The sequence below is a fragment of the Danio aesculapii genome, chromosome 25 (assembly GCF_903798145.1).
Source record: "Danio aesculapii chromosome 25, fDanAes4.1, whole genome shotgun sequence".
Classification (NCBI taxonomy): Eukaryota; Metazoa; Chordata; class Actinopteri; order Cypriniformes; family Danionidae; genus Danio; species Danio aesculapii.
The window spans coordinates 18,569,925-18,584,926 of record NC_079459.1 but is presented as its reverse complement, the minus strand read 5'-3'; the positions used below and the strand labels follow the sequence as shown (position 1 = coordinate 18,584,926).

The window sequence follows — 15,002 nt, the reverse complement described above, 5'->3', positions numbered from 1 at the left end:
GATCCATGATCCTGCTTTACTTGCAAAGAATGAGATGCTCATTTTATACCCAACCATGAAGCCTTAATATATCACCCATTCACCTGTTTATTATGGACTGCTTCAAAATGTTTCATTTGGATATTCTGTGACCCTTTAACTTTTATTTTGCCTCTTATTGTGTAGCAGGCATCAAAACCAAAATGTGTTTCTTTGTACTTTTGTCAGTTAAAATGTAAAGATGATCAGCAAATCGCATATTCTTGGTTTTATTGCCATTGTTTTGCGGGTTGTAATAAACGCCCACTTTAACTTTGTTTGCAGGGTCGTCTAGTTGCAGAGGTCCAAATCAGGCCACACCGAAAAAGAACGGACTCAAGAATGGCGGTCACATGAAGAACAAAGACGATGAATGTTTTGGAGACGGTATGGACGATGTTCTCGACGAGGACTTTGACTTTGAAGGGAACCTGGCACTGTTCGACAAGGCTGCGGTGTTCTCGCAGATCGAATCGTCAGAACGGCGAGGAAACGGTGCAAGATCTCGAGGGACACCTGGAGAACAAACACCATCTAGATACCGGCACGATGAGAACATCCTTGAGGCCAAACCTGTCGTTTATAGACAGATCACAGTTCCACAGAATGGAATGAAAGAATATAGCACTGGTAAGAGTTAGGGTTGCATGATATTGGTAAAAAATGGTATTGAAATATTTAGCTTTCCAGTGATATTTAATATGAATTCACTTGCACCAGATGACTTGAATAGCTCTGTTTGCAAGGAATGTGTAATTAAGGTTGATTAGGATGATTTTGAAGGAAAGTGTATATGCATAAAATATAATAAACATAAATAAGCATATGTAAATACAATGCACATTATGCAAATTAAATAAAGAATACCTTATGGAGTCTAAACATATTTAGATTTAGAAAAGTAATAGTTACTTGTAAAATAACACTGTATAGCATGCTGGATGCCTTTATTTAATCCCCTAATTAAATAAAGAAACCTGCATCCTCTCTTCACGATATTACTTAGTTAGAGTTCTGTTTAGGACCATCTTTTGTATTGTCTTTCAAGGAATAATAAGATTCATACCTTACCACAAGGTATCTTGATGAGTTCTGCGAATGAAGCCAAAGTCCACTCCAGGAAGAAAATTTATAATAATAACTAAAAACTAAATAATATGAATAAAAAACAAATACAAGAGTAAAACAAAATCCTTCATTCTCTGTTGAGAATAAATGGCCTAAGACTTACAGTATACAGAAATCTAAGCATGCAGCTGGTCTGTTTGTCCCTGCATTTTATACAGTATTCAAGTACTTGAATACATGCGCGCCTTTAATGTTTTAAGCTATCAATGTTTCAATATACTTAAGTAAATCAAAAGTTTGATATACTTGAGTATATCTCAAAAAATATTAATACAGAGAAGAAATCCTTTTTGATCTTTAGAGCTTAGTAATTACTCCAGGGCGATACACTTGATTAAAAAACATAGCAAAGCATTTCTTCTATTACATCAGCATTTGGGCAGTCCATCAAGGTTGTTCTCCAGGGCCATAGCTCCTAGCTGGCAAAGAATATCTTCCTCTGACGAGAACGCTTCCAAACTTATTCCAGCTTTCAGTTGTAATAGTTGGTTAGAAGTGTCATCTGGACCATTTCATCCTTTATCGTCAGCAGAAAACTGACCCACTTCAGTAGTCGTCCTTGACCTCTTCAAGCCCTCTATCGAAGATATCTCTGTCGCTTTTTAAATTTATTCTCATTTCTAATAGCTGCTTCAACAATCATAGGAATATTAGCATATGTAGGTGATGATTTGTGTGTCTTTTACAATTATTGTCATTTAAACCATCCAGACACCACAATAGTTCACTTCATCGCATAAATAATTCAATTCAAATAATAAATGTAATGATCATTTTTTAAAAATCTAATACTAAAAGATGTAATAATTTCTTGTGACTGAATGCTTTAACCTGGCTTAAAATGCTTACACAGTAGGGCTGCATGATATTGGACAAATTTGACATTGAGAGATTTTTTTCCTGTATGATATGTATTGTGATATATATACAATTTGACTGGATGACTTAAATAGCTGTATTTGGAAAGTCTTTAATTTAGATTGATTGGGAAGGTTTTGTTAGGGTGTGAAATATAAATATATTCTCATGTAATTTATTATATACATATAATAAACAAACCTAAAGTGAAATAAACAGTGCTTTATGGTTTTCTAGGGAGAGTGTAACAGGATTCAGGTACAGAAATTCAATAATCAAATGTAAACTAACCTATAGTCTTTGTACTACTTTATGCGCTATTAATAATTTTAAACTCTCTTAAGATGCTTCTTAAAAAAGATGGTTCAATTCTGCGGTGTCTCCACAAATCTCATGCGTTTTGGTTTTTGGTTGTATATAATCCCAACTCAGCATTGCATATCTTGCGATAAGACTATTGCAGACGCACACATTGTGATATCGATGCTGAATTGATATATTGTGCAGCCCTATCACAAGGTCACAAGCCTTAGAAATACATGCAAATGATAAACTTTCATGATAAAGACAAAAATATATTTTATTTAAAGTGATCCAGGATATTTTTCTCCAGTGTCTTCAGTGTAGTGTGATTTGGTACCTTGCTGAAAACCACATGGAAGTCCTCCAGTGTATGTCTAGCCTTAACCACATAAAGATGATCATTGCACAAACAACTGAAATTACAGGTTTCAAACCGAGATGGCAACAAAAGGCAAAACTTATTAACTGCATCTTTAAAGCAAGGTTTAAATAGCCCCTGTTATGCATTAAAAAAGGTCATATTTGGGTTTTGGGGGTCTCTAACAACAGGCTGATATGCATGCATGGTCAAAAGATGCTTTCATTGTCATAATATGCATTTATTTTTACTTAATTATACCAACGACTCCCATATGATTTGTCAAGCGATTCATTTGTTCCCAAACCCCTCCTTGCGTTATGCTAATCTGCACTGATTGGTTCGATATGCCAGTGTGATTGGTAGACTGTGTTCAGAGCGAGACGCCTGGAAACGCCCACCACGGTTTATCAGCATTGTTGAAGTAGCTAGATTGCAGAGTATATGTGTGAGCCCAATACAGGAGTGACACACATTCAGTATTATTCCACACAGTGGCAAAAGTTGAACTATTTTGAAACTTGACCGCCGCCATATGCAGTGTACTGATAAAGTTCCTGTCAAGCTCTGGCAGTCCCATACATCAATTGTCTTATTTGATTCTTCGTTTAACAAACGGTTGACGAAACCCCCTTTGCAGGGTAGATTATAGCATTAATCACCAGAACGTTCACTCATTACTGTTCACTCACTTCAGGCATGATAAATCCCACACACCCGCACTCTGCTAGAGTTTAAAGGGAAAGGCACGTTCACGTTTTACCGGATCCAGCACTTCATATTTGGTATTGTTTCGTGTCGATACGATCAGGGAAAAGATCCGGACGAACAACAAATCATTTAAATGACTTTGAGTTGAATCTGTTATTTAAAAAAATCGATATTTTTCAACAAGGTGCACTTTCACAGTTAAACATCAGCTGGATGTGTTCATTCACATAAAGCTATGTTGCACACCGCATAGACGGTCATTTTCAAAAACCCAAAATAGGGGCTCTTTAAAAATACTTTTTACCAAAGTGTCCCAAAACAAACTTGCAACACACCTGCAGCCAATCCCTAGTAAGAGGTGTCTAGTTACTATAATGGAGAAATCAGAAAGGGCTTAAGCTCCTGTTGGTTTTTGGTCATGTTTGTTTTGGTGCTTTCAAATATAGACATTTTTTGGCAAAATTGACTTTGCACATAGGCTAAGAACTGTATTGGTACGTTGTCTTCAAATATCAGAATTCATGCCATTTTATTCTCCCCCAGATTCAGGTCTTGTGGTACCCAGCATCTCCTTCGAGTTGCATAAGCGTTTGTTAGCTGCAGCAGAAAGTCACGGTCTCTCTCTGGAGCGCAGGCTTGAGATGACGGGTGTATGTGCGAGTCAGATGGCCCTCACGCTACTTGGAGGACCAAACAGGTTTGTGAGGCCTAAACAAAAATGAAGGTCATTTTGTGTCAAATAAATCAAATTACAGATGTACTGAAGCATTCTTTGTTTGCACTAGTTTACATTTCCTGATAGTTGTAATTTAAAAGAAGGTAATTAATATGACAAAAACCATAAATTAAGATCTTAAGATTCCAGCTGTTTTATGACCCATTTTAAATTTGTATAAGAAGTTGTAAGAATGAAACATAAAGAGAAGTGTGAGCTGTATCTGTTTAGAAAAATAAAACTGTACGGCTGTTATCAAAACGTTTCTCTAAATAACATTCCTGTCACATGTCTCTGACTTTGAAATAGAAAAATCCCGTCTTGAGAGTGCAAAAGCATTCACTGCATGTTGTATTCAATACAAATAAGTTTATATTTTCTTAGGGTAAGTAACATCACTTAATATTGATTTTATACTACAGTTCAACAAAGACGAAGTTCATTTTTTCTAAGTTTTACATTTGCATTCAATCATTTAGCAGACGTTTTTGTCCAAAGCAACTTACTAGTGAGGCATTAAGCGATTCAACATGAAGAGGCAAAGGAAGTTGTTGTTTTTGGACACAACATTGCCTGTTTTATTTTCATTTTACGTCAAAGAAACAAAGCAGCCAGTGTTGGGTAAGTTACTTGAAAAAAGTAATAGATTACAAATTACTGATTACTACTGGAAAATTGTAGTCTGATTACATTACTAATTACTTCATGTAAAAAGTAATCAGATTACTAATTACTTTACTTTGAAGTTACTTTTAAAAGATATAAAATATACCTATAAAATACAAAATAAATTGCAGCTCTTTCAGTAATTTAATATTCACTGAAAAACATTACAATGGGTTGATCACAGCAGCTTGACATATTCAAAAGACTTAGAGATAATTCGCCCAAAACTTAAAATTCTCTCATCATTCACACAAAAAAAAAAAAAAAAAAAAGACATTTGGAAGAAAACTGTACACCTGTAACCACTGACATCCATAATATGAAAAAGTACAGCAGTGTTTGGGTGTTCTGTGTTAAAGAAATATCTGCAGATTCCGTCTGGCCCTAATAATTAGTCTACTGAAATATTTATATTCTAGGGGTGGGCAAACTCGGTCCTGGAGGGCCAGTGTCCTGCACAATTTAGCTCCAACTCTAATCAAACGCACCCGTTTATAGATTTCTAGTGATCTTGAAGACACTGATTAGCATGTTCAGGTGTGTTTGATTAGTGTTGGAGCTAAACTATGCAGGACACCGGCCCTCCAGGATCGAGTTTGCCCACCCCTGGTTTATTTAATACAAAGTATGAAGCTGACCGGTCAGTTCCTTTCATGTGACTTGCAGTTTTCAACTGGCTGCGCAAGCCTCGATTGGAATTAACGAAGTTGCACATGCAAGTGAACGCTTCTCTTTACATCTAGAAATTACCTTCACTCCGTATTCCTCACAAAAATCCAATTTAGCCTTTTTAGGCTGAGTTGGACCACCGTGTTTTTGGGTGTCGGTGTTCTCTTTGGTGACGAGTATCGTCCTAGAATGCTTTCTGTTCAAGTGCTTGAACAAGTTGCTGGTTAAGATTAAAGCAGTTTTTTAGAGACTGGACATAGTCTGCATTTCACAGCAATATTTTTGTTTACACGCTCAATGAAACCAATGTAATATCTGAATTTCCACTTGAGGAAGTGTTGTGGAAGTTTGTTCTAGTTCTTGGAAATTATTTAGTAAATAATCAAACTCTCTACAAAAGAAGTCTGAAGTCGTTCTGAGTTACTCAGGCTGAAGTGCTGATTGTTACAAGTGCAGTTTGCAACAACAAAGGCGATACAATCGTATGTCCTTCTGATCCTGCTCTTTCACACAGTTTTATACATACTGTTCTCCTCCCTTATGGTTAATATCGCATACATCATATCTCGTCAATATCTACAGTTTGATTATTAATCTTAATTTCTATGCTCCAGCTGCATCCTGCTCCCCAGAACAGGCTGACGTATTCCCTAAGTATAGTTTTTAATTGTTCTTTAAGCCAAGAATACCCTTGCCATGTCATTTATATACAAGTCCCTTGTGTCTTATGAATAATAGCCTCTCTATGGTCTTCTCTATGATCTCTGGGATAATACGGGTGTTCTGGTGTGGGTGCCCCTTGAGGACAGCAGGGCCTGTAATGATCTAATATCTCTCCCATTTAGGCATGTCATGTTTCAGCCTGTTTTCCTAATGGAAGCTGCAAGTAACATGCATTATAAGGTAAAAGTCACTTAAGTAGGTAATGCTGAGACGTGTCTGAAACATACAGTAAGACAGTATACTTCCAATAAGATAAAAGTATATACAGTTTGAGCAGCATCATAAGGCTTTGGAGTAATGAGTGTACTGACTTACACCTTCATTAAGACATTCGTATAGTCAATCACAAAATCACATATACTGTTAATTTTCACAACGCTTGTAACAATAAACGCTTCAGCCTGAATAACTCGGAACGACTTCAGACTTTTTTTGTAGAGACTTTATTTACTAAATAATATCCATGAACTTGAACAAACTTCCACAACAGAAGCAACCACAGCAGCTGTTTAAGCTCACGTTCTCCAGCAGTTTAAAAGCGCATGCAGCAGAAAGCGTGGTTTAAAAGAAGCATTTTTTTCTTCTACAAACTATACGTGTAACATAAGAAACGCAATTGCATTGACTTTAGTATCTAATCTAATTACACAAATTCAGAATGTAATGCGTTAAATTTCTGCGTTCCCCAATAATGTCATTAGAATACAGTAACGCTTTACACCCAACTCTGAAAGCAGCTAAGGAAGCCTTACAGTTGGAGATAACAGAATGTAAAATTCCTGTGTTAAACCTGCTTTGAATCTGTATATTAATTAGAAATGGCAAATGGAATAGGATGAATGTATAAACAACAAATTATACAAAGTGAATCCATTTGTAAATGAAGGAAATAATTACCATTTTCAAAATAGACATGATCAGTTCGTACATGCGAGATCTGTCACTCAAGACTTATATTTATTGAAAGGGGAAGAAAAACCTGTGACTTGTGTAAGAATAGTTTGATGATTAAACATATTTTAATAGAAGGTTTATTTTTGAATGATATCAGAAGGTTTTTATTCAGTAAATATCTTAAGGGAAATGTTTAAAAAGGTGTCTTCTGGAGGAATTTTTGAATATTTATCATTATTCATACTAACAGATTGTATATGACTCTTTTCAGTGTTGTTATTTGTATGTTTTTTTTTTGTACAATGGCTGTTTATTAAGAAACCGATATGATTGCATGTTATATATTGTATATTTATTATAGGTTTTGTCAGTGCTGCTGATATGGCATTAAAACATAAATAAATAAATGTAGTCAAGAACCTGTGGTTAAGGTGACACAGATTGGCCCATATGTATGCTCTGGTTTTCATCAGTCTGGTTCTTCTCTTAGACTTACCCCAAAGAATGTGCATCAACGGCCCACGGTGGCCCTGCTGTGTGGACCTCATGTCCAGGGAGCTCAGGGCATCAGCTGTGGACGTCACTTGGCCAACCATGAAGTAGAGGTCGTCCTTTTCCTGCCAAATTTCGTCAAGATGTTGGAGGCCATCACCAGTGAACTAGCACTATTCGGAAAGACTGGAGGCAGACTGGTTTCTAATGTGAAAGGTGTGCCACTTATGCAGCTACATTTAATAACTCGACATTATTTAAAAATACTGATATATTAAATACATTTTAGATGTTTAATTCTAGTTAAATGTCAGAAACATTTTAGAAAATAATCATATTGTTCAAAACATTAGGATTTGCGGGGCTGCGTTTACACTAGTGTATTGTCATTTTAAAACAGCTTTAAACTCTTCATCCATTTTCTCTTTTCTGCTATTTTTTAGTATCCCTCCACACTTTACACCATAAAATACATAATTTTTGTCCATTTACACTCGCTGAGCATGCAAATAGTTCTCAGACATCCTTACTTGTTTTGTATTGGCCATATGAGAGGAGCGTGATGAATCAGAACGATACACAGTAAATCCAGAGGACCAGTCGGGGAATGATTGTGATAGCTGCGCCTCTGTATTTCAATGTTTGCATTTTAGTCCATCTATACTGAAATGAAACAAGCGTTTGGGGTCAAACTAAAATGGGGTCTTCTGTGTTTTTTAAAATTTTCACAGCTCAAAGATGCGAAGTGTTGACGGCTGGTATAACCACAACAAAACCTATACATTTTAAAACAAAACTGCACCAGTGTAAACTGCACCTAAGTATCCTATATTGACAAAGTAATATGGTCATAGCACATTATTATATTTCCTATTACTAAGGATTATAATTGGCTGTTTTTCCCATTTAATATTTTTAAAAGATTATGCGTTTCTAATGCCTTCCACAATACCAAGAGCGGCATTAGATTAATATGTAAATATGTGATGCATATATATTTTTTTCTCAATAAGAAAATAAACACAAATGATGGGAGGTACACTACCAGTCAAAAGTTTGGGGGCATCTTTTAAAAAATTTTTATTTATTTTTTTTTTCTAGTCGGCATTTATTAAATATAAAAACAAATGTTAAATTGTTAAACATTAATTAAAAATGTTAAAAACTGCTTTCTTGTATGAAGTTTTAAATGAAATTATTACTCCAGTCATTGCTTTTATTACTATTACCATTAATAATATTAATAATAATAATAATAATAAAGTGATTTCTGAAGGATTGTGTGGCTGAAGACTGGAGTAATGAAGCTGAAAATTCATCTTTAGAATTACTGGATAAATTCATTCATTCGTTCATTTTCTTTTCGGCTTATTCCCTTTACTGGATAAATTATTAAATTAAATTATAAACTACTTTTGAACACTTATTTTATAATTTTACAGTTTGTACTGTATTTTTGATGAAATAAATGGAGCCTTGGTGAACAGGAGAAGCTTATTTTAAAACATTTAAAAATCCTACTAACCCCAAACTTTTGACCGGTATTGTAAGAAAACAGGTTAAGAGCATTTTCTGCTTAACAGAGAGAAGATTTATTTCAACACATTTCTAAACATAATAGTTTTAATTACTCATTTCTAAAATCTGAGTTATTTTATCTTTGCCATGATGACAGTAAATAATATTTGACTAGATATTTTTCAAGACACTTCTACACAGCTTAAAGTGACATTTAAAGGCTTAACTAGGTTAATTAGGTTAACTAGGCAGGTTAAGGTAATTAGGCAAGTTATTGTATAACGATGGTTTGTTCTGTAGACTATCGGAAAAATATATAGCTTATTTTGCCCTTAAAAATGTTTTTTTTTTTTTTTATTGATTTTATTCTAGCCGAAATAAAACAAAAGACTTTCTCCAGAAGAAAAAATATTATCAGACATACTGTGAAAATTTCCTTGGTCTGTTAAACATCATTTGGGAAATATTTAAAGAAGAAAAAAAAAAAATCAAAGGAGGGCTAATAATTCTGACTTCAACTGTATGTGTTTGCACAAGCTTTGGCACTGCTGTCAACTAAAGTCACATTACATTTATTTATGTATTTATTTATAAATGAAGCACTTTATATAGTATTTTTTAAGATTAAACTCAAAGAAATTAAATTAATTTCAGTTCCTACTATTAAACAGCAGTTTGTTACATTAAACAATTACATAACGTGTGACCCTGCTGTTACATAATCACCATGAACCAACAGAATTTTTGCAAAAAGTTTATTTTGAAAAGCTGTTTTGAACTCCTAAATAACTCCAGACAAACATTTAATTTTTTAAGTATCTTGAAGCCTATTAAAAAAAAACTCTGGGATTTATCAACTAAATGATATCTGACCACTTGTAGTTAGGTCACCGTGGCTGCAGATCTTGATGGTCAATTATCATTTTTTTTTGATGATCTACCTGCATCATCTTTTAAAAGTGACTTCTATCTAATGTCTGGATTTAAAGACACAATGATTGTGATACTGAAAGCACTCTTTTCTCCATTCCTATATTAATCTGTTTGCAGGTTTTATATATTTTTTGGTTTGTTTTTACTGTTATAGTTCATGACAGAAAAGTTCTCATTTGGCCATCTTTTTTTAATTATGCTTTTAGAAACCAGTTGGCATTTTAATATCATGTTCATGTGGTGTGATTCATTCAATAGTCTTCTATTAATTGGATGTTTTTTCTCGGTAACATGCCTAAATGCATTAATTTGTGCTACATCCTTGTATATGAGCAGGATGTCTGGGGGGGTCTTAAAAGTTGATAAATCAATTATGAGAAAATTAAGGCCCTTAAAAGGTATTAAAAAGTCTTAATCACGTTTTTACGAGGTCTTAAATTTTGTTCAAGCATTGTCTAAAGTGTTTGACTCCGAAAAAGCATAAATATATTTATTTTTCTCCTAATATTAACAACGGCGTGCTCGATCCACACGAATGGTTTGGGCCATGCAGCATCAAACCAAGCTCCTCCGTCTGGGTGATGTTACTTAATTTGCGACATTCGGAGGAAGGTGTTGTGATGCTTTCCACATGCATCAAAACCGTAGAGCATAACAAATGGCAAAATGTACGTTCGCGTACTTCAGGTTGGAGAAAGACGAGTTAAAACAGTGGCTGAAGCCTGTCGCTGAAAACAACTGCGTAATTTATTCTTTCAAGCTTTGTTTCTTCAGAGCTTATCTGAGTTCTGTTGCATGGTTGTGCTCCATTGATTTATTTAACATCTGTTTATTAAGTTAAATGTTTGATACTGATTAGAACTTGAAGTGGCAATGAGGTCTTAAAATATTCTGAGAAGGTCTTTAAAAAGGTATTGAAATTACCTTTAGGATTCCTGCATGTACCCTGATGAAATTGCGTATGAGATTTAAGGTTTGGCAATCATGAAGATTTGTTCTGATAATAAAAGCTTCAGAGTTTACGTCATTCAATATAATTTTTAATGACGTGTAACTCGTATTGACAGGAGAATATCTGATCTACCTTCTTATACTGCAGGCATGAGGGCATGTTTCCAATTCATATTGAGTAAATTTCCACATATGAACCAGGCCTAAATCTGACCTGAGTAGATTGAAATCCATGTGTTTTTATTCCTGCTTACACCTACGTGGGCCATATCCAATCTGTGCCACATGGTAGCAAAAATTGTGTCACTTAAACCATGCAGTGTAAATGCATGTTTCCATCAAGACACTAATTTAAAAAGACCGTTATCATGGTTTTGTATCTCTCATATGTTCCTAACACACCCACCTGAAGGCTTTGTTTAGGTGGGCTAGGAAGTCTTGGAAACTTCCACTCTGAATTGCAAAAACACATATACTTTGAACCCAGCCACCCACCCTACATAAATATCTTCCATTTTTGGGTTAACTTTGAACAGAGAAACACACTGGTATATTAAGTCATCACTTACTCAACCTGGCTTTGTGCTTATATGCTCTTCTTTCCTTTGTGACTTCAATGGCAATAAACATCAACCAACATTAAGCTTTAAAGCCCCCAAACAATCCAAACTAACCATGTTTTTGTTCGTCTGTGCATGTCATTAAAAAAATAGTTTGCTCTTTTAATCTTTAATTGAAATCTGAAAATGCACTTTTCTTTTCAGTTAAATTGTCAGATTACGTGTATCTTAGGAATTTGGTGGGCTAACATATTTAACCACGCAGCTCAAGTCTGTCAGTTTTGACAACAAACAGAAATGGTGAGGAGAGTGTGTCTATTAGGTTGTAATAACTCTCCCCAAACACTTTTCCTGATCTTTCTGAAAGAATGCCTACTTTACTACATCCAGCTCACAGTAGAAAAACAAGCCCTGCCTACTGTTGTGTCATTTAATATTCTGTTTCTCTAGGAACTGCATCATAATATGGGGAAAAAAAGGTTGTAGCTTCCGGTTCATGGGGACTTTAACAAAAAAAAAAGACAAAAAAAGCTAATCAGAAATGTATCAAGTGACAAGTCACACATTTCTAGTGGGGGTAAATGATAGTGTTGACTAAAAACAAACTTTTTTTAGACTATTAGTGCCACAGGAGCTCTAGTTTAGAGATGTTTAACTTGACAAAAGCTGGTGACGAAACTACACTACAGCTGCGCTCTTATTCACTATGTACTTATGCACTTACACACTCAACAGCATAGTACATGTATGTAATGCCATCCCAAATGGAAAGTTTTTTTTTTTTTTTTTTTTTTTTTTACTAAGCGGAAATTCAAACCGTTTCCCCGATGATGTTTGTCGGTTGCCAAATTAGTGAAATAAATGTCCAAACTACCCAATTATACCTACCATGAGTATAACAGCGTTCATCATCAGAAGGCAGTATAATCACTCTTGTTGGAGAATTTTGCTTTCACAATCCAAAATAATTACAGTGACCCAACATTGGTGCCTGAAAGCTCCGTCCCTTCAACTACGTGAGCAAAGCAGCAGCCATTGAGCGTGTGAAGTGTCACACTTCATTTTAACAGTTGAATAAGTGCATCATCCGGGTATTTAAAGTGCACTTTTACCTTTTAGAGTTTTCAGTGTGAATGCACTATTTATACTACAAAATGGTGTAGAATACTGCATAGGAATGCGATTTGGGGCGCACCTTACTTTTTTAAAATGGATTTTAGGTATTGTGTTTTATGTTCAATTTTATTTAAACAGATTATGAAAATGATGATCTTTTGTGCTTTAAAAAAAAGTATTACGCTAGTTGCAATTCACTGCCATTATAAGGACTAATGAGCGTAAGTGTAATTTTAAAAAAGGCATACAGCATTGGAACAACACTTAAGTCAGTGAGTGATTATGTTGGGTGCAGTAACATTGGTAATTTGGTTTTGAAAAAATAGTGATTTATTTGTTTTTGATTTGCTGAGTTGATTTGCTGAACTTAAAAGAAAAACAAAAAGCAGCTTAAATGAATGTTTTTGCAACTTAACTTGCTGACCATCCAGAATGGTGATTTGGGTTGCGCTACATACACACATACATGCATACATACATACATACATGCATACATACATAGATACATACATACATTGCATTCACTACTTCTATTTGTTTTTAAATATATTCATTATCTGTTTTTTGTCCTGTCTCTGTTATCCTGTTGCACTGTAGAAGCTCTGTCACGAAAACAAATTCCTCGTATGTGTGAACATACCTGGCAATAAAGCTCTTTCTGATTCTGATACATACATACAGTTGAAATCAGAATTATTAGCCCCCTTTGTAATTTTTTTTTTTATTTTTTTTTTTATTTTTTTTTTTTTTATATTTCCCAAATGATTTTTAACAGAGCAAGGAAATTTTCACAGTATGTCTGATAATATTTTTTCTTCTGGAGATAGTCTTATTTGATTTATTTTGGCTAGAATAAAAGCAGTTTTTAAATTTTTTAAATCAATTTTAAAAATGTAATATTTTAGGCCACATATTTTTTTTCGATAGTCTACAGAACAAACCATCATTATACAATAACTTGCCTAATTACCCTAACCTGCCTAGTTAAAATATTATTTACTATCATCATGGCAAAGATGAAAGATGACTTCTGACTGATATATATATGTGTGTGTGTGTGTGTGTGTGTGTGTGTGTGTGTGTGTGTGTGTGTGTGTGTGTGTGTGTGTGTGTGTGTGTGTGTGTGTGTGTGTGTGTGTGTGTGTGTGTGTGTGTGTGTGTGTGTGTGTGTGTGTGTGTGTGTGTATATGATGGTATTTTATAATAAGTCAGAAATGTGTATAGGCGTCAAAACTGTGCAATACAGTGTGGAAAATAAGCATTGAACACGTCGTGTTAATACCTGGGAATAAAATTTCTAAAGGAACTGTTAACATGCAATTGAACCAGATTTTGGTGAAAACCTAAACGGTACAAACATCAAAATAAAAAAAATCGAAAAAAGTTGTTGAAAAAAGGAGAAAGTGCTGAACTACTGAAATGTATTTATTACTTTTGTATAAAAGGCTTTTTTAATGATGGCAGCTTAAAGACGCTTCTCATATGCAGCTGAATAACTACTGAGAGATTTCAGCTGCTGTCTGGGCTTTCACTGCTTTTCTACACATCCCTTTCTTTATGTGTTCAATACTTTTTCCCTGTGTTATTTCCTTTTATTACACATAACTTAATTTGTACACTAATTAGATTTATTTTCTTTGCATGTATGGATTTTTTTTTTTTTGTTACCAACATCCGGGGAAAATTTAAAGTCAACAGCACCTTTAGAAATATGTTTTCTGAGAAAAATAATCACATGTTCAATATTTATTTTTTCCTGCTGTACCCTGTAAAAAAATCTTATGTGCTATTTACTTAAAAAATATTGGTAACACTATTGCACAAATTATTTAAAAAAAGTTTGAAAACTAGATTTTTTAGTGTTTTGAGTATATAATTGATGAGAATAGATGAGAATAATAATTAATATTATTAGTGGAATGTGCTTTTATAATTTAAGCAAATCCACCACCATTTACTCATATTTATTTATTTTTTTAATCAAAACCACTTGAAAGAATCATGTGAAAATGACTAGGTTTTTTGAGTGATAGAGGATGAATTTAATATTATTAGTGGCTTTTATGATTTAAGCAAATAAACCACCATTTACTCAAATTTATTAATGAAAATTACTCATTCATAAAATGTAAAATAAATCATTTAGAATGAAATACATACACAATGCATTTTTGCCAAATATAATTTTATTACATGTTCCACAGATAACAAAATGGTACATACAATTTGTTAAACAAATCTATTTAAAATTTACAGCAATGTTAAGCTCTGAAAAAACTCCTTTATCCATGTCATGGAAAAAAAATCTGTCAACTTTCTTTTGTAGGAATAGTCACATTTTAGACACAATCTGACAGAATTTGTGTATTGCACAACATATAAAACCAGT

The 15,002-nt window shown here is 34.1% G+C and overlaps 1 protein-coding gene across 3 annotated transcripts in view; it reads left to right on the top strand.

Moving 5' to 3' along the window:
* The window catches only part of edc3 (enhancer of mRNA decapping 3 homolog (S. cerevisiae)), a 32,814-nt gene that overhangs the window by 11,706 nt on the left and 6,106 nt on the right, over positions 1 to 15,002 (top strand). For all 3 annotated transcript variants that reach the window (XM_056451878.1, XM_056451877.1, XM_056451876.1), the window contains exons 4-6: positions 304 to 648; positions 3,920 to 4,073; positions 7,534 to 7,751. In XM_056451878.1, coding sequence (XP_056307853.1) covers positions 304 to 648; positions 3,920 to 4,073; positions 7,534 to 7,751 — 717 coding nt within the window. The remainder of the gene's footprint in view (positions 1 to 303; positions 649 to 3,919; positions 4,074 to 7,533; positions 7,752 to 15,002) is intronic.